The following is a 20,264-nucleotide window of genomic DNA, read 5'->3' as shown; positions in this document are numbered from 1 at the left end:
TTCGTCTTGTACCTACACGATGCGTTCAAGTACCTGTCAGTTTCCACATACTCAGTGCGTGCAGCGCTCCGTCAGCAGTGCGCCGCCGTTTGCCGCCACTCCACTGCGAGTCTATGATCGACCCAGACAGGAAGTCAGGCAACGCAGCGCACAGTGTGTCCGGTCAATTTCAAAATAAAACAACATATTATAACGGCGTCCCGATCGTATTTACGTCAAAATGAATCAACTTCAGAGAGACGAAGCAACATGTCGTTTTGTTCTCGTGTGAGCTGTGCACGGATCCTCGTGGCTGCGCTCGCTCACGCTGCAGAAACAGGATGCACGCTCGTGGTGCTAACAGAACGCCGCGTGCACGGAGTATGTGGAAATGAACACGGAAACAAAGTGACAGGAAGTAAACATACAAGGAGAGAAGGCTCTTAGTCATTTACTATCTACACTGTTTTTATTGGAGGTCAGTTCCTGACCTGACCACCAGGTGGCGGTGCAGCCTGACTGTTGTTACCTCTCAGCATGGTGTGCTGGTGTTTGGCGGTGCAGATCAACCTGCTGATTCCATCGATCACTTGGCTCTTAGAGTCCAGCTCTTTCTCCTTGGGCTTCTTGCTGAGGAAGATGACTGCGGAGGGAAACATCAGAGAACATCAGAGAGGGTGCAAAGCGGGCCGTGACCCTGCAGATGTGATAATCCGACTCGTACCTTTCTTGTTCTTCTCCTTGGTGACCACGGTCATGGCCATGCTGGGCGGGGGGGTGAGCTCGCCTCCACACGGCAGGCGGCTGACCTGCAGAGACCTGAAGTTACTCTTCAGGGTGTTCTTCAGCCCCACGTCCCTCTTCTCGCCCTCCTTCTTCTTCTCTGGACCCTGCCACGTCCAGTAGTCCACCTGCAGCCCCATCACCTCGCTGCCCGAGCACGGAGAGCTGCAAACCAAACGCCCGTCAGAGACTCTGCAGAAGACGTGAGAGGTGTGTGTGTGTGTGTGTCATCGTACCCAGCTCCTGAGAGGGCCGTGGACACGGAGGGAGACTGTGGCGGCGTGCAGCTGATCTCCTTCCCATACGGACCAGCCGATGGGGGCGTCGGCGAGGACAGGATGCTGGTGTTGCCTCCCATTGCATCGTCTGAGTCAACTGCAAAGAGGACAGGAAGAGAGCGTCACACATCACTTTTATATTGATGATGTAAGCAGTCCGATACGGCACAGAAGAAAGAAGAAGCAGTCCCGTCAGAACTCTTAACGGGCCTTGAAATTAAATCCACTTTCTTACCTGAAGTCGAGAGGCTTTGCTCCACAATCCCAACTTTGACAACCTGAAGAGGAGAAAAAGAACTCAGCGTTAAAAACCCGGAGAGAATCCAAGACGGCGTCCGTCACCTCTGCTCAATGGGTCAAGTCTCACCCCGATGAACGGCACAAACTTCTGACAGGAGTCCTCGTCGGGGCTGAAACACAGAGAGGAGAGGGTGAGTGTGACGAGGGGGGGCGGGCGGGGGAGGGAGGCGGGGGGGTGAACCTGGAGGGAGGATGGCTGTGACACGGCCTGCAACATGTCCCATCAAAGCAGGAATGGCACATGATTGGCCGTGGGTGAAATGGGGTCGTCTTTAGGGTGACGTGACGATGTGATGTGATGAGAGGAGGACCGCTCCTTACAACCACGAGTTACTCCGATACATGGAAGCGACTCGACTACGCTGACGTGTCGGGCACGTCGCAGATTTCAGTCAACGCTGTTAAAACACAAAACACAGCAAGAGGAGAAGAAGAGCAGCCAGGGATCCAGCAGGGACAGAAGGCTAACGGGTCACAGCGTCACGCCGTTTCATCGAGCGCCAGAGATCGTCGTATGTTTACGATTTATGATTTTCTGTTTTCTTGTCTCACCGGAGAAAAAAAAATCTGATCATTTGAGTTGAATTGGGTTTTTTTGTTCAGCAATAATAAATAAATTCCACCTCTGATCTCTAACAGGGTGAAAAGTCACCAAGAACTAATCCAGATGTTGATGAAGACGACGAAGTCCTGAACTTCTGTAAACAGTCAAAAGATGAAATCAATCGGAGAGAAAGGCGTCGGTGTGAGAGCTCACTCGGATGTTTTTACAAACAGCGTTCTATTGAGGGGCGTTTTAAAAAAGGTTGTTAGGCAAATCTTCACAGCAACAACACAGGAGGAGGGAGCGGAAACCAAGAATCACAGCAAACCAGAGACAGGGTCGGGACAGAGTGCAGAGTGAAGTCACGGTGAGAAATGTTGAGACACAGCGAGGAGCGGAAAGAAGGAGGGCAAAACCAAGTGTCGACTTAGATACCTGATGTAAAAATCAAAATACAAACTCCTTTTCCTTGAATGCAAATCAAAGGGGGGAAAAAGGGGGGGAGAAGGAATGCAACAGTGTTAAAACTGTGTGATGTCATCAGTACCTTCTGACCAATAGGAGGCCTCTCTGACAAAGAGGGGCGGAGTTTAGTCAAGCATCAGAAAGACAACAAACAAAAAGTGCACAAAATGCAACGGAGAGTTTGTGCAGTGAGACTGTGTCAGTGTGTGTGTGTGAGTGTGTCAGTCTGTGTGTGTGTCAGTCTGTGTGTGTGTCAGTCAGTCTGTGTGAGTGTGTGTGTGTCAGTCTGTGTGTGTGTCAGTCAGTCTGTGTGAGTGTGTCAGTCAGTGTGTGAGTGTGTGTGTGTCTCATCTGAAACTATAAACCCTGATAAAACATCAAAGTGTGATGGACTCAAACCTGGATCCTCTGGACCGGTCTCAGACATGACTCTGCTGTGTGTGTGTGTGTGTGTGTGTGTGTGTGTGTGTGTGTGTGTGTGTGTGTGTGTGTGTGTGTGTGTGTGTGTGTGTGTTCACATCTCCCTCATGCACTCGTGTCCATATTTGTTGTTAATGTGAATCAGTCAGTGTTTCACGATGCAGTCATTCCAACACAGACATGCATGCATAACAAGCACACACACACGCAGACACACACACACACACAGAGTGTGTACCTCTTCTGTTTGTAGGTGAGCATGGCTTCTGAGATGGGGAACTGGTGCGACACGTTGGCACCGGCGAGATACTGCACCACCCGTCCTGCTACGTCGATGTTATCTGCAGAGACACGCACCGTTAACATGTTTCATGTCCCGCTAACCGGCCGCTCGGAGCTCATGTTCTCACACACACACACACACACACACACACACACACACACACACACACACACACACACACACACACACACACACACACACACACACACACACACACACACACACACACACACACACACACACACACACACACACACACACACAGCTGATAACTGCAAGACGGAGCATCAATCATGCTCCTTCTGCAGAGCGCCGCCGACTGAGGAAGGTCATTAGAACGCGTGTGAAGCCAGCCACACGCCACGCAAGATGAAGTGCGTGTCAAACAGGCGGCTCGTGGGCTACATGCAGCCTGACCCGGCTCTCCTGGTGCAGCAGGCCAAACCCTCCGTGTGTGTGTGTGTGTGTGTGTGTGTGTGTGGGACTCTTTCACCTACTGGGTGTGAGCGCCGCGGACAACGGGAAGGGAGGGGTGTCGACTATCAGACAAGTTGGGGCAGATCGAGTGAGAGTGAGGAGGAGGATGAAAATAGAAGCTCTGACATCGACGTGCGCGACAGGAAACAGTCGTCAGACTTTAAAACTGTGAAATCTCAAACAGGAAAGAGATTTAACCAAACAGACCTAAAAACACCTGACTGCTAAAAAAAATGGATTTATAACTTCCTCTTGCAGTGCATACGTTTTTTATTATTCTTTATATTTGACTTTTTTTTAAATTCTATTCTATTATTTTATTTCAGTACTTGTTATTTTAGCACCGACACACCAAGACAAATTCCTCGACCTATTATGCTGAGGTAAACATGTGTTGGGAGTAATCCCAGGATGAGTCTGCAGAGGGCGCCAAGCGGCTCGTTCTGCCTTTAAGAGCCAGCAGCTGAGACGAACCTGAGAGGACGGTTTGAACTGACGCCAGCATCAGATAAATAAGGTTTACAACCTGAACAGGAGGAGAGGACGGGAGCTTTCAGACGTAACGTTAGCAAATAACCCGAGATTAACAAAGCTGAAGTTTATGGTTAATCATAAATGTTGCATGTCGGATGATGTGAATTCTTTTTCCTCCATAGTTGAACCTTTTTCAGAAACCTTCCTGATAAATATCTGGCGGGCTGTTTGTGTCCTGAAGCAGCTGCAGCCGGTTTGCACGGAGCCTCGGTGTAATGATGTGGAGCTTTCTGCAGCTGTCTCTGAATCCTCTTCCCTCTCATCCATCAGCCTCTGACCCAAACTACGACCCTGTTTCGTTCCCTTTCAAGCTGGCTGAGCAGCAGACGCAGCTCACGGTACCTGAGGCGGGCCGCTCCGTCCTGCAGAACAGCTCTCTCCACGCCGTGTCCATGAAGATGTTGTTGAACCTGCTGTCGAACGAGGCCACATACTTCGCCAGAGGATGAGAGCCTGCGGAGGATCGCACAGAGGAAGTTAAAGCACACGGCGTCGTCTCTCTGTTCGACCGTTTTCACTCACGCTTGTTGGACTCACCGATCGGTATCACCAGGAAGCGAATGTAGCTGAGCCAGTCGGGCGTCTTGTTGGCGAGCTGCTCCACGAAGAACCTCAGGATGGTGCTGAGGTAACTCTGGTCACCTGCCACCGCCACCTTCATGGTGGGCGGTGTCTGTGCGTTGCAGTTACAGCTGAAGGGAAGAGAGAGAGGTCATAATGAGGAAGATGGATCAAGAGAGGAAACGGGTTCAACAGAAGCAGACTGAGACAGCTTGGTCTCCTGCAGGAGGAGGAGGAGGAGGAGGAGGAGGAGGAGGCAGCAGAGCGGATGGAGAGCAGAATCGAGTACATTCACAGGTAGGAAGCGAGAAGGCAGCACAAGCAATGGCGTCCTTTAATGATCTGTTTGGGGGAGGACAAGTCAACAAGATTCAACCATCATTCGTTACTTCATTGTGCACGTGAGCGACTCACAATCTCTGGATGCGAGTGACGATGGTGTTGAAGGCGGCCTGAACATCGGCAGCAGAGCAGGTGGACACAATGGGCTGGGCCTGTTCATGGAGCAACTCGGCAACGTACTGCACAGAAACACACCAGAGGGACACGATGGGTTAATGGATAAAAAGAGGGGGAGGAGAGGGGGGGGGGGCAATATTGAATGTAATGAGTTGCAAAGCGAGCTGGAAAGTGCAGTTCCTCCAGTGTCCACTAGAGTCTGTCTCCTGCAGTGAGTCAGTCTCCATAGAGCTCAATGGTAAAATGTCCAACTTCACTGCTGCAGTTCCTCCAGTGTCCACTAGAGTCTGTCCCCATAGAGCTCTATGTTAAAATGTCCAACTTTACAGCTGCAGTTCCTCCAGTGTCCACTAGAGTCTGTCTCCTGCAGTGAGTCAGTCTCCATAGAGCTCTATGTTAAAATAAACATGTTTACAGTCTTTTGGAGACTAATAACTGACTGTCTCTCTCTGTGAGCTTCACTGGACGAACAGACCGTCAAACGATAACGCAGTGTTTAAAAAAAGAAAAGCAGATGAAGAGGTGGCAGCTTATTACAGTCTATGAATAAACCTATCGTGCATTGTGTGTTCATGTACTGTGTAGAGAATAACACACACACACCTGTCCTTGCCACTCCATGGTGTTGATGAGGATGATGCTCTCTGGGAGGCGTTCGTCAGAGATGAGGATCTGGTTCAGCTGGTCGTACACAGACTTCCTGGGGACCTTCCAGACAAATGAGAAACAGAACGTGTGAAAACACACACATCGGCACGTTTCCCTCCTGGACCCAAAACAAAGGTAAAGAAAGATGAGGTGTTTACCTGAGCGATGAGGCGGGAGTCAGGGGAGCACTCGCTCTCCATGCTGCTGGTCCTGTCGCTCTGAGCCTTCGAGTTCTGTCTGTCTTTCATGGAGGTGCTGCGAGGACGCCTCTGCAGCCTGTTCTCCACTTTACTGCACAAGTCAGCAACAGATTCCCATAAAACACAGACCTGAATCTAAAGTAACAGCTGCACAGATATAGTGCATATAAGGATTCTACTATGTGTGCACAAGTGAGACCTGCGAGGTGACTTCAACACAACATGCTGTGCTTTCACCTTTTTTTGCTTTATGATAGAAAAGGATTATTGATCTCCATCTGACATTACACAACCACACTTGCATACAAAGCTCGTAGTAAATTGTCTGCAGTTTTTTTTAAATTTATTGCTGGTAAAGATGCATGACATGTGTGAACAAAGCAGGAGCTCCAGCTGTGTTTGACTTTATCAATATTCAACCTGTTGTTTCAGTCTGTCTAAAGAGGGGATTCAGCTCCCTCTGACTCCAGCAGCTGATAGGCTGTCTACCCGTCATTAAACGAACATGATGCACGTTGAGTCTCCAGCTTATTAAACCAACTAAAGTTTGGTGTTTGATTGTTCTCTCCCGTTTTCTCATCTTTGTCCTCAAACTCGCCGTTGTCAGAGTTTGCGGCTGGACCAGACTCAGTTAGAAGCAGAAAAGCAGTTTGTTGTGTTGAAGATGGTGAACCGTAAAGTATGCTAGTTATGATTTATAAATGTATCAGTCCATGAAAAACCTAACCACACGTCTCTGGTAATATCCTGCTTTGGTCCAGATCTGAAACAAAGCTACCTCTCTGGTCTCCTGCAGCCCTTGGGTGCACACAAGCTGACATAACAGTGTTGTGTGCATGTTTCCGGATGTGGTGATCAGCAGTGTACCTTGGAGACATGTGGTTCTGGGACTCGGTCTTGCAGAGCTTGCCAACAGTGCTGGTCATCCGTTCAGTGTTGATGTCCCAGCTGCTCACCTCCCCCGGCCCCGGCCCCAGGCCCGGGCCCGGCCCGCTGTCGTCAGGCTCCAGCTCCTGCACCAAAAGAAGGCGGGGGGAAAGATGAGCTGAGCGGGCTGACACAACACAGGCACCGTCACGTCCCAGCACAGAACGCCAGATTCTCTCTCAGGCTTCAGGTAAACGCTGCGAGCTGAGCTGCTGGCCTGATGAATAACTGAAGCTGAGCTGCTGAGCAGATGACAAGTCATGTTCTGGTAGAAACATGGTTCTGCAGTTTAGATTGTTCATCTGACTCGGGGTTGGTGGAGCAGCTCCCAGAGGAGGGGGAGGGGGGGGGGGTTTAGACCCGCCCAGCAGCATAAAGACATCAACAAACAAACCCTCCTCATCAGTCAGCGTGAAGCTGCTGTGACTGCTCCATGCCTTTCTGCTTCCTTCTCGGAAAACAACTCAGACAAAAACAAAAAAAAAAAACGATTCTGAGAAAGAAACTCTCAGGAGGGATGAAGTTTGGAAACACAGTCACATACCCCGACGGTGGTGTCTGCGACGACGTCCTCTTGGTATCGGGCTCCTTGTATTTTACATCTGTCCACGGTCAGGAACTCGCCACTCTACAGGGAGAACACAAGAATGACAGCATGAAGGTCACTTCTCGACTCTATCGAGGTTTAAACCTCTTTAAGGGACACGGCGAAATTTCAGTAAAACTTCAGCACCAAAAAAAAAAATAAATAAAAATCTGACTAACTTAAAAAAAACACTGATTGAGTCGATTAAGAACCAAACACTGAGCAGAAAAGTCCATCCTCTCCGTTTCAGAAAATGTGTGCTCAAACAGGCCGTTTGGAGGTTTTCCCTTCATGACATCACAAAGGGCAGTAGCCCCTCCCCCAGGTGGGTAACACTCCCACAGCGAGGCGTTTGTTCGGCCCTCTCACCGTAAACAACAGGACATGGAGCGAGGAAGCAGCGAGCCGCCACATCTACTTGATTTAACTTAAATATTAAATGCGTGCGAGACGAGTTTATGAAGTTCCACTGGAGACATTTATCGAGCAGAATCGAAGTCTGAAATGCTCCGAGCTGCTTTATTACAAACTGAAATGGTGTCTTGGATATTTATGAAGAGCACTGACTCTCTCTCTCTCTCTCTCTCTCTCGCCCTCGTTGTTTCCAGCTGGTCATAAATCTCTGAGTGGGAGTTCAGGAATTGCTTTTCTCTCGGAGTATGGGAGCGTATTTGTGTCTGAGTGTTGATGGTGGTGTAGAGGTCACTCTGGTTTGGGCTCTATAAATACTGGAGGGGGGTTTAGGGGTGAGCAGGGTGAAGCTACAGCTCTCCGTGCTGTTCTGCAGAGAGAGAGAGAGAGAGAGAGAGAGAGAGAGAGAGAGAGAGAGAGAGAAGGAGGGGGGGGCGCTGGGGGTCTGCATTGCGCTCATGCTCAGAATATCTCGCCTGTTGTATCTCGGTCCTCGGGAATCCCAGAACCACAAAAAGCAGAGAAGGCTGCCAGACATTCAAACAGAGCCCAGGGGCGAGTCCTTTACATAAGAGTGTTTACAAAGAGACGCTGTCCAGCAGCTGCCAGGCAGAACTTTCCGGGTAAACAGAGGGGGCTGAGAGGCAGCAGACGGGGACCAGCGCCTGGTGATCAACTTACAGGACATGACAGCTCTCTCTGCGCGCTCTTCTGGCTGTGTATGCTTCCAATTTCCGTCTGCGAGCTGGAGTGAGACATGCCCTCGAAAAACGGCCTGAAAACAGAAAACAGACGTGATTCAAAGAAAAATAACAACTCAGACTTTTTTTTTTTTTTAGTGGGGGGGGGTTCCCTCAGAGAAGGCAGCTGCAGTCTGAGGGGGTTTCTCACTCAAACAGCACACACGCTAAGATACAAAAACATTCATTTGCCTTCCCATTGGGACACACTCATCAGGTCCATGCACACTACTCCTGAGTTCCCCTCGGGATCAATAAAGCATCCATCCATCCATCTACGCTCGCTAAGCTTCATCAACCGTGTTCTCAAATTCCCCCCCGTGGTCGGAGGCACGCAGTAAACAACACGTAGCTTCTCAGTTTCTGCCGTCCATGTAACTTTACACTTCGAGTTAGCGATCGTCGCCTTGTTTCTGTTTGTCATGCTTCCTGCTTCTGTCAGCCTGCTTCCCGATTGGCTGTTGTTCCGTTAGTCCGTGCTCAGCCGTCCTCCGTGTTCTCGCCACACAGCCGGACTTTTGATCGTAGATGCTGAGCGTGTTTAATGTGAAATCTGTGAGCAGATCTTCGAGGTTGTCTGAACACACATAGGTGCCATAAGATAACAGTGCGGAGGATGAAGTAAACATGTTTGCTGACTTCCTGTTTGGGTTTCACCTCGGCGGTCAGAGACTTTTTTACACGCCTGGACGTGATGCACGTTTTCGGTTTTTCATGCACGGCACTCAAACCCACTCCAGCGGCGGGATTTCTGAACATTTCCCAAAAGGGGGCAGCGTGCAGTCGTTCCACCTCTCGTGATGCGCGTGCAACAGTTTGTATGTTTTGTCAAACTCTGACTCTGTGCATGCAAACATGTCAGTCAAAGCAGATTCTGATCCGTTTCATTTCCAGAGAGAAAAGGGTAAAGGAGGTAAAGAGAGAACGGACGTCCCTCAGAGGATGGAGCGGCGGTGTGGACGTACTTGAGTTTGGGTTTGGGCGTGCTCAGGACGCTCTCGTTGTCCTCCATCTCCGGACCGCTGTCGCTCTGGTTGTAAACCTCCAGGCTGTCGTAGAGTAAGTCCAGATCCTCCTCCACCTCCTGCGTCTGGTCCACGGGGTCAGAGTCCAGGACCTGAGGTGCACACACACACACACACACACATCATGGACACTTCAGGACTCAATAATCAGGGATTTGTAATTATGGCGCTGGATTAAATAAGTGTAGGGAGTGATTGGAGCTGTGCATTAGCTAATCACTTTCATAGCCGGAGCTAATGGAGCTCAGAGAATGGCCGAGAGCTGTGAGGACTATAAAATGAGACAGTCTGTGCTATAAATACATCCCTGCCTTGCTTCTAAGCAGGCCAATTAAAAGGTAAGTGAGTGCTAGTGGAGAGCCGAGGTCCTGAGCTTTGATCTACCGGCTGCACAGCGGGGATGTATATCATAGGAGCTGCACACAGGCAGGCTGCAGACTAATCAGGTGATTAATGCCACTCCATAAGTGCAGAAGCTGGCAGGGAGCAGATAAACACAGTCTGTCGCCGTTCCTCCTCCTCCTCCTCCTCCTCCTCCTGGCTCTGTATTTATAGAGCCGAAGCCCTGCACACCGCCCGGAAGGAAGGAAGGATTAGAGACAGGGAACGTGATAAAAGATCATCAGGCCACCTGAGCTTTTAGAAACATCCAGAAAAACAAAACTCAGGTGGCCGTCAGGCTCGCTTCAGCATCGTTTATTCTCGCCTGCTGCTCCCAGTCTTTACTTGACGTGATGAACAAAGACGGCGTAAACCCGTAGCCCGTCGACAAATCCGTCAAAGAGGTTTTCTTGTGATTCTATGAGCTCCTCTGACGTCACGCCGAAAGAAGAAAAAAACAGAGGATCTATATCACTCGCTTCTATACATTTCAGAGTTGAGTGGTAATAATTATCCTCACAGATTATCTGCTAATGGAAATCCACTGTAGGGGTTTGTGGACTTCCGGCTGATGACCTGATTGCGAGCTATTATGTGGAATCGGCAGAAACATTCGTTCAAAAGCACTTGAGGAGAAAAACACAAATAGGCCGAGGATGTGAGCCCACATGTATCGTTAGATCAAGTGGCAGAAAGAGAAACGTGGCTAATGGATTCTGCATACGAACCGCTGCTGATGGCGAGGAATGAGTCACACGGATGAGGCGTGTTTGCAGGAAGGCGTTTCTCCATTCAGGAGAGCGTGAGTCGCCGTGTGGCTGCATACTGTTTATACGCTCGATACGGACGAAAGTTCCTGCTGCCCTGAGGTCGGTTTGATAACCAGCTGACCCACTAACGTCGAGCGTTTTCTCTCGCCTGTCAATCAAAACAAACTTCATCTTGTGCAGTAATAATGTCACCTGATCTTATTTTTTTTTAAATTTTAATTTGATTACATTGCAATATTCATTTATTGGACCATTTGTGCAATAACATGTCCATCCTTAGTGTTCATACTGTTTACAGCTTTAAGTTATTGGCATTTCAACTGTTCCTTTTTTTATGCATATTTTACTCGCTCTTTAATTATTGTTTTGATGCATGATGTTTTTTTTTTCTACACTTGTATTTTTATTTATTTTAATTTTTTGCACTGTGTGATTTTCTTCTGCTATCCTGCTGCAACACTGTAAATATCTGTGATTGCGAGATGATACCTGACGTTCTCATTCTGCACACACTCACCTCGTCAGTGACCTTGAACCTCTTCAGTAAGGCTGCAAACCTTTGCTTAAAGTTCGGTTGCTAAAAGAGAAAAAAAACAACAACACAATAATGAGAAAAAGAAGCGTCTGAAAAGGAAGTGAGTGTTGTGATTAAATATGCATGACAGCTGGGCGCGAGCTTTTCAGCGCTCGCACCGACTGTTTGCTGGATTACTCATTCACAGCCACTCCATGTAAAGACCATTAGGATCAGTCCAGTGAGCCCACTGTGTTCATCTATATGCTCATCCACGTCGCACTAATGGCTCCGACACAGTGCGTGCCGTGCCTTAAAAGCTCGAACGACAGCAAACACACGTCTGGCGTGTTTTCTCTCGGTCGATGATTGGCAGGCAGGAAGGAGACTCACCCTGGTCATGGAGGTGGTCCGGATCATTTTCCTCCGGGGTTTCTTCGGCTTCCTCACCTCGTCGTCTTCGTCGTAAAGATCCTGAAGAACAGACGGATGAAAGACCTCAAACACTCACTCAGGTGTACTTTCATAAAGCCAAGCTTTGGCGCCCCACGAAGGTCACACTCGACTGACCAGGTTCAGCAACATCACTGGATTTAGATCAAACCTGACTCTGCTAGCGCCTACAGCCTGTTGTTAGCTAAGTGTTAGCATGTTGGCCCGACCTTTAATGCAGCATTACGACACTAAACATTACTGGCGAATGCAACGAGCACATGATGATAATCAGTCAATCAAACAAAGCGTGTGAACAACACGTATGCAGAGAGGTTCTTCATAAGCGATGCAGCTAGCTTCGGCTGTTGCCATGGAAACAGTCTGTGTTGAGAACAATAGGGGGCAGACCATATTCTGTTTATTCACTGAGTCGTCCGCGTTCATGACCTCCTCGCACTGACCTGTCCGTGGACGGCGTCATCGCTCGCTTCCTGCTCTGATGAGTAGCTGTCGTCGTCCTCCTCGGAGTAGTTGTCCATGTCCGGGGAGCGATCTGAAGTTGGCGAGCAGAGGAGCGTTCATGTGAGTCAGACGCACACATGTGCACACATTCACAGAGACCGGAGAGCTGTTTTTGTTCTCGTGTTCTTAATGTCCGATTTTATGGGTTTGATTGGACGTAAAGAGGCAGATTCGTCTGCGTGTTTGACGTGAGGACCGGTCAGGTGAAACATGCTGTTCTGTGTTATTAAAGATGAGCGCAGAGAGGAGAAAGATAAACATCTTTTTCTTCCCTCAGAGTGTCACGGCTTTAATACTCGGGCCGTGAGCTCATCTGTTATGTTTGAGCCGAGTCCTTAATAACATCCAGGACAGAGGGAGGGATCAGCAGAGCAGGGTGGAGGCCCACGATCCCCCCCCCCCCCCTCCTCCCCCCTCCTCCTCCTCCTCGCCCAGAATTAGACCGGTGTAAGGTAACAGGACCTAAACCTGTGAACATTACAACAACCTCTCTGGCTGCAGGTCGGAATTCATAGTTTATTCTCAGGTCTGCACGTCAACACAGTTTTAAAGTTGGAGAGTAAATCAAATGATTTCGATCCCAGCTTCTGAACCACGCCAACAAAACACAGAAGTCCTCGTAGTCAGGTGAATTTCAAACTGCAGGCACACAAACAGGAAGCAGCTGAGCCCACCTGAGGTCTTGGTCTTGCGTCCGGCCTGTCCGCTGCCATCCTCGTGGTCGATGGGCTGGCTGGACAGAGAGTACACGCTGATCTCGGCCACGCGCACGGGGGCCTCCTTCACGTTGCTATGGAGACCGAGGATCTGTCCTCCGTCTGTCGGGTGTTGCATCACCTGGAGACGGGAAGATTAAACGTTGAGAATCCATTCACAAAGAAAGCAGGCTCTGACACAGGATTTCATTTGTTTTTAAGTCTCGCCCGCAGTGATCTGATTATCTCCTGAATAAATACACATCACGTCGAACAAAGATTTAAGGCCTGAGTACATGGAGAGCGTTTTCTTTGTGCTGGTAGCGCCCGTTTCCCGTCTTCAGCGCTCAAGAGCGTGGTCACACCTGCAAGCCGTCCTGAGCACGATGACCATGCGGCGATAACGTCGTAACGCAGCGCGTGCATGCTTTATGTTACGATGAAGCGCGCTCAGTTTGCAAACTGACGGACTTGAGAAGATTAAAAAAAAGAGAGAGAGAGAGACGAGCGGTCGAGTCTGCAAATTGGAGAACATGACAGCTACTCGGTGAGTCGTGTCAGTCAGATGACGCTCGAAAACTTTCTGCATAATGAAGGCTGTCAGCGTTGGGAACCCGTGCATGACGTGTTCCGTGTCTGAGCGCAGTACGGAGCGATCACGCGGGTCGGAACGAACTGGACTTCAGGGGTGGAGCGTGCTTCGGCACGGTACGGACGGCCAGCGCGCCCTGAACGCCCCGTGTCAGCTGCACTCACAGCTGAAAGAAGTTCCAACTTTTAGAGCAGCGACACACTCGTTAAAGTCACTACTTCCTCACCGACCAATCAGAATCAAGAAGGGGCGGGACCTCCGACATCAGCCATGTCAACAACAGTGACGGAGGAGACGCTTTTGGAGGGAACGGTTTCCAGATGTGGAGCTGCTGCTGATGTCAGCACACGACTCCTTTACGTCGTCTTCGTGTTTTCTCGCTGAGATTTCCATCAACTTTCGTAACCTAGCAACAATGAGCGCCGGCGCCGTCTCCCGACACAGGCTGCGACTGTCTTCGATCAGGAAATCTATAAAACGATGACAAGCTAACCCAAAACATCAGGAGCTCCGACGGCTGCAGAGTAGAAGAATCTGAGCGACCTTTGACCTTTGACCTTTTAATGAGGAGACGGAGACGCGTCGTCCAAGCCTTTTATCATTTCCTCTTTAAATCTGTCTCTGTGTAAAACCAGCATGAAACAGATCCAACAGACAGCGAGGATGAAAGAATCCTATCTCCGTCTTTACTGAACCGGAACTGATCCGACAGCGATTGAGACGCTTCTGTTTCACACACTGGAAGATCTGCAGACAGATTAGGAGCTGACAGACGCGCCGCCTGTGAAACATCTTCATCAGCTCTCATCCTGAACGTCGAGCTGAGCCGAGCTCATTTGCGACGGAGAGAAAAAAAAAAGTAGTTTGATCAAAAGAGGAGGGATGAATTCTGTTCTGAGGTCTTTCTGATGAACTGCTGTTAAAAAAAAGCGAGGAGGCTCATTTTGTTCAAACACTGGCCGGGTGTTTGGACGCTCTAAAAACACCTGATCGCATCTGGGGGGGGGGGAGATCAGTGTCTGTGCAAATCGATGCATCCCTGACTGAATCAGCCTGGAGACACCAGACGACCCGAGCTGTGTTTAACTTCCTGCTGCTTCTTCCTACACATTCACTCACAGCCTGCTGCAACTCAAACCCTTTTCTGTAGCCCGACAGTAAACATGTAGATCCTTCATGTGTTTAAAAACATGTCAACGTTTAGATTAAAGTATCGACAGCGAGCCTCCCAGGAAGTCTCTAACGGAGGCGGCTCAGAGGCACTCTGATGACGACCTGACTAAATCTGACTCAAATCATTAAAGAGCGACTTTATGGTTCCTCTCCACCCATCACACATCAGCTCCAGCACATGACGGTCCGCAGCATCACCCTGCAGGACGCGTGATAGGCACGCATCATGTGGAACGACGTGCAACACGGGACGCAGCTGCTGTCAGAGAGGACGAGCTCGGAGCGAAACGTTCCTCGAGAGAATCGAAGCAAAGCGCCGACAAAAGACGTGAAATGGATCTCGTACCTCGGCCATGTTGATGACTCCCACCGCCAACGTTTTGTAGCCCAGGATGGTTCGGTTCTTGTAGCGTTTCCTCCTCTGCAGCATGATCTGCAGCCTGTTGGAATCCCTCTTCAGAAAGTGTGGATACTACAAACAGAATAAAAAGTTAAAACAGAGTCAAAACACTGATGAATTATTTGTACAGTGTTTTATGTTTCTACAGGGAGATTAATAAATAGACTTAATAAAACATTCAACTATTCGAACTGAAACTTCTTTTTTGAGCATCGGCAGGAAACTAAACATGCAAGAACGATCTTCATCATTGCACCGTCTGAAGAGACTAAACATGAAGATAAACAAGGTCGTGCTCCAGTCTGCTGGACTCGGGATGAACCGGTGGTCGCTCTGCAGTCTGCGCCTCACACCACTCTGCTCCTTTTTATGCAGCCATGCCGTTGTCCTCGCTGCTTGGTGCTGCAGCAGTGCTCTCGCGTTGTGACTAGCTTGACCTCTTTGTATTTGGATAAATGTTCCTCATCACCACCCTTCAGTTCCTAACTCATCCCGGCCTCACGGCATCAACAGCGAGCTGGCTTTTCTGAAACCTCCAGTCTGCCTCTGTGGCTTTTTAACGATTTATTCATGTACAGTACAAACGTTGAAAACAGCGTTTTCAGGAGCTGAGACTTACTGACACTGGCGAGCGGGAGAGTGTGTGAGTGCGGGTCAATGTAGCGTCAGTGTGAAACTTCGCAGCGTCATGTCAGAGAACTTGCCTGCAGAGAGAACGTGAGCTCCAGGTCAGTCTCCATCAGTCCACTGGGGGGGAGGACGTACTCGTTGGATCTCAGGAGACGTTTGGAGCCCTGCAAGAAAAGCAAAGAAAACGTCAAATCCTATGAAGAACTAAGCATCAGCATTTAGTTTGTGTTTGAGCAGACATCTTGTTTGGTATGAAATGTGTCAAATAAATAAAGTTTGAGGATGTCAAACGTGTCGGGTGTGAAGTTAACGGGCAGCCCTCGTTCTGTGCGGTTTCTTAAAATATGTCTTTGCAGAAAAAAAGCTGGCTGAGCGTGCAAATCTTTTTGGTAACCGCCAGCTTCACTTTCGCACATTAAAGCAGAATCACAGCTCGAGGCAGCGAAACACAAAATGGGCTGAGCAGCTGAAATATGGGTCAGAAAGGCGGCTCAGGGACACGTGGACACAGCGTCAATGTTTCTGCTGCGTTCTTCTTCCCAGGTTTTGAATGGCGACCTGAGAGGAACGCTTCAGGTGGAGCCATGACCAGCACCTGAATAAAACATATTTATAGCGGCTCCAGTTTGATGTTGCACCATGTTGGCGCTCATGCAGAAATTGACAGCTCCTGTTTCAAGACTGCAACTTAAAACTACAAGCATTTTCTTTTTTTATTCAACGCTCTGCTGCCTTGGTTATAAGAGAGACTCGTCGTCTGAGCTAATTCTAGGAGCTGGCACGAAGGCGGTGTGACCAAACGGCGCAGGGATTTAAATGTCACAGGTTGAGCGAGTGTCGTCCAAACGGGAGGACATGAACAAACAGGGTGTCCTCACAGGACCCGTCTAAGTCCTGAGCAGGTTTCTATTACGCGCCTCAGATTAAAGCCGTCGCAGTCCGGTTCTTCAGACGAGCTTCTCTCTCTCTCTCTCTGTGTGAACGTCAGATCACAGACAGCTCGTCAAGTCCGGAGTCGATGATGTCACACTGCGAGCTCGCGCTGAAGACAGACATCTGTTGTGCAATCGGTTTGGCAGATTAGTCTCTGCATAACCTGCCAATTCAATAAAGTTAAGACGTGACGAGCAGCATGCAGCACATATCCCGTGTCGGGCGCTATACGGGCGAGGGGTTCTTTAATGGTCCGCTGTGCGACATGTGATCCGGGTGTCATCACTGTAGATAAATCATGCAACAGGGATCATCACAGGATGCCAGGAGGTGTGGGCTCTATTCAAGCTGCAGGGGTGCTCGTGTATGTCCGACACACACGCACACGCACGCACACACACACACACACACGAGCGTCTGTCACCACAAACACAACAATCACATTTAAAAAAGTCTGCAGAACAATTCGTGTTAGATTAAAAAAAAAATCAAAAAATGACCCAGGCGTCGAGGAACACCGTTTTGTTGCCATGGTGACGAAACGCGTGTCCACACTGTTGGATTTTTACTAGAATCAAACTGAATTTTTAAATTCTAGTATCGTGAAAACAAGACTTTACAGGAGAGTTTATAAAAGACTAAAAATAAAAAAATAAAAAAAAGATCCAGTTTATCAAAACGACCTGAACAGGCGTCTTTTTATTTGATCAGCTTTAAATAAAAAAGGAACAAACACGTCGAGTGGAGCTTTTTATGATGACCTTCGAGACGTTGTGAAGAGGATCGACATCTCGTAGGTTTTATTCTTCTGTAAAGCACGTTGGTTGGATCGGATCGGAATAACATCGTCAGCTAAAAATCTTCCCACTACATAATTGACTGAATGTTTGAGGCGGTCTGCAGGCCCCGTGTCAGACCCTGATCCAACCACGAAAACACAACTCAAAGTACACAAACACACAAGAAGCACCGGTGACGATATTTCAACTTAAAAAAAGAACTTCCTGTCCAGTCACACTTCCTGACGTTGTCTCCTCCTCTCTAACTCCCTGATGTTTGTCTCTTTTGAACACGTCGTCTCCGCGGCGTTCTGAGACGAAATCAGGTCGAGTCGCTCTCTGAGTCCAGGAGACGATCAGGTGGAGTGACAGGTGCTTTCACCGGACGCTGCTCATAATAAAACTCTTCAGCTGGTTTTCTCACGTCGCTCCAAACTTCTCAAACAGGAAACGAGTTTCCAGTAAAAACACGTCAGGACGCGTCGTCTCTTTTTCATCCCTCCTGTGTGTGTTACGTCCTGTTTGACTTATTCAGCCAATTTATGTCCTTCTGAAACGACTGACACCTTTTACTTCTTGTTCCGTTAGCCGTCTTTGATCAGGCTTCAGAGTCTCCCTCTGCGGGTTAGTTAAAAGCGGGAGAACAGAAAACTCTCACGTTCGACCTCACGAAGGGGAGAAACGAAGCTTTAACACGGCTTTGAAGAGGCGAAGAGGAACGCTGAAGGTTTCGTCTCTGCTGACACTCGTTCGGGTGTTTGCAGCTTAACGACTCCTAATGTTCAGAGACGGACCTGCTGACAGTCCACTGACACAAGCTGCACACTGTGATGTGTGCATGAATACAAAAAAAAGTCTGACCTCGTCTCTAACTGGAGCTGCACGGCGAGGCCTTGAATGCACCACTTTTCTCAGGCTCACAATGAACCCGAGCACAAAAGCTGAGCGCTCTCAAACTGCCTGACGTGCATTAACAATGCCGAGTCCTGGCAGGGAGCGCTTGTACTGAATGTCCTCTGCAGCCCCCCCCTCCTCTGTGACAAGCTTCTCCACTGTCTCTCAGGGGCCGGGTAGGGAGGGGGGGGGGGGTCTGTAGGCCTGTGGGAAAACAAGTTCAACTCCACACTTCCACTCAAGGTTACTCTTTTAAATGCGTTAAATTCTCTCAATTGGCAGAAACGCCGCAGGGAGTGATTTAGGTTCAGGACATGAGCTCAGCTTGCAATTGTATTAGAGAGGTTTTAAAGGCGTTTTGAGGCTTCTGCTTTCACCCAACACACACACACACACACACACACACACACACACACACACACACACACACACACACACACACACACACACACACACACACACACACACACACACACACACACACACACACACACACACACACACACACACACACACACACACACACACACACACACACACACACACACACACACAAATATAATTGGATCATATCTGAGTGTTCTGCAAATGGAAGTCCTTTGGACAGCGGCTCGCGCTGAGATGAGGATTGCGCGCCTTTCCCATCATAATCCAGCTGACATCCACGTCTGGCTCCGACCTCAGGCGGCGGCGGCGCACGCAGAGACACAAAGTGCAGAGGAAGCACGGAGAGCACGGGGGGAGGAAGAAAAAAAAAAACACGAGGCACAAGACGTTTCATCTGTGGTAAATATGTCAGGTGAAGGAAGCTTCCAGACGGAGAGAGAGGAGTCAAAGAGTCTGTTATCATTTTACGACACCTGAGACAGATTTGTGAAACCAGCACTGAAGGAGGAATAAAAGAGGATTTATTATTCTTTAAGCCGAGTTTCTTTTGCATTTAACCCTTTAAGACGTCACAGTTCACTTTTGTCAAACACTCGGATGTGTTGCTCGTTTGGTATCAATAAAGTTTGATCTCTGAGGTCATACAGGAGAATAAGCTGCAATGATTTCTATATATAAAAAGAGACTGAGACGACGAAGATGCTTGGATATTTTTTTCATATTTTATTTGATTTAAATACTTGATTTTTTTTTTTTTAGCCTTGTTTTTTCTTTCGCACCAATTCACCAGGACAACTTCCTGGTATAAAACCGATTCTGATGGTTTGGGCTTGACAATGAACGTTGTCGATATTGTGTTTTTGTTGTTGTCGTCTGGTGTAAAATGTGAAACTTTACAGATGGATAAAAACAGTTGGTGAAACAGAGGCCGGAGCTCCTCGCCGTGACCCGGCGGTCTCCCGGGTGAGAGACAGACGATCATCTCCCCGGGAACAGAGAGCCTCCTGGAGAATAAATCTGCAGTCTCATCCTCCCTGCTGCTGCGGCTTTGGGAGACGGTCCAAATGTGTGTGTGTGTGTGTGTGTGTGTGTGTGTGTGTGTGCAGGCCGCTCAGCCTGATGAGACCCGGAGAGAGGAGAGACGGCCAGTGTGTGGCGAGCAGAGAGCGGCGACATGCTGTAATGAGGGTTTTGTTGTTCACTGACTGAAAACAAACCGCTCTTATCCCTCGCTCATGTTCTCTTCATCCCCTTCCCGTTCGCTCAAAACCAAACCTGCTGGAATTTGCATTTAATGCTCCAGTTGGGGCGCGGCGGCGGCGGTGAGCAGCGCTGTGCGCGACGCTCCTGAGGGCAGCTCAGCAGAAACGGAGAGATTTCACGCTCCGCAGACGACGGGGGCTCGCGGAGAACGCCGCACTCGCTTGGTTACTTTCTCCTTCAGGATGACAGTAAAGCAGGATGATTTGTTTCTCTTTAAATAGAATCATCCCGAATTTAAATTACATTTTTAAATAAGGGAGAAAAATCCTCCCGCGG

The 20,264-nt window shown here is 48.9% G+C and overlaps 1 protein-coding gene across 1 annotated transcript in view; it reads right to left on the bottom strand.

The window, feature by feature from the left end:
- LOC306835650 (phosphofurin acidic cluster sorting protein 2) overlaps positions 1–20,264 on the bottom strand; it is a gene marked incomplete at its 5' end in the record, with an annotated part of 29,252 nt that overhangs the window by 1,139 nt on the left and 7,849 nt on the right. The window contains 21 exons of the mRNA XM_079362316.1: positions 509–622; positions 704–927; positions 999–1,137; positions 1,276–1,318; positions 1,408–1,450; positions 3,008–3,110; positions 4,406–4,516; positions 4,601–4,755; positions 5,039–5,145; positions 5,687–5,791; positions 5,890–6,022; positions 6,799–6,944; positions 7,403–7,486; positions 8,537–8,630; positions 9,561–9,712; positions 11,289–11,348; positions 11,679–11,759; positions 12,182–12,273; positions 12,917–13,079; positions 15,049–15,174; positions 15,807–15,926. Of these exons, the coding sequence (XP_079218442.1) occupies positions 509–622; positions 704–927; positions 999–1,137; positions 1,276–1,318; positions 1,408–1,450; positions 3,008–3,110; positions 4,406–4,516; positions 4,601–4,755; positions 5,039–5,145; positions 5,687–5,791; positions 5,890–6,022; positions 6,799–6,944; positions 7,403–7,486; positions 8,537–8,630; positions 9,561–9,712; positions 11,289–11,348; positions 11,679–11,759; positions 12,182–12,273; positions 12,917–13,079; positions 15,049–15,174; positions 15,807–15,926 (2,395 nt within the window). The remainder of the gene's footprint in view (positions 1–508; positions 623–703; positions 928–998; positions 1,138–1,275; positions 1,319–1,407; positions 1,451–3,007; positions 3,111–4,405; positions 4,517–4,600; positions 4,756–5,038; positions 5,146–5,686; positions 5,792–5,889; positions 6,023–6,798; positions 6,945–7,402; positions 7,487–8,536; positions 8,631–9,560; positions 9,713–11,288; positions 11,349–11,678; positions 11,760–12,181; positions 12,274–12,916; positions 13,080–15,048; positions 15,175–15,806; positions 15,927–20,264) is intronic.

The sequence above is a fragment of the Symphodus melops genome (assembly GCF_947650265.1).
Source record: "Symphodus melops genome assembly, chromosome: 15".
Classification (NCBI taxonomy): domain Eukaryota; kingdom Metazoa; phylum Chordata; class Actinopteri; order Labriformes; family Labridae; genus Symphodus; species Symphodus melops.
This window is presented reverse-complemented; position numbering and strand designations above follow the sequence as displayed.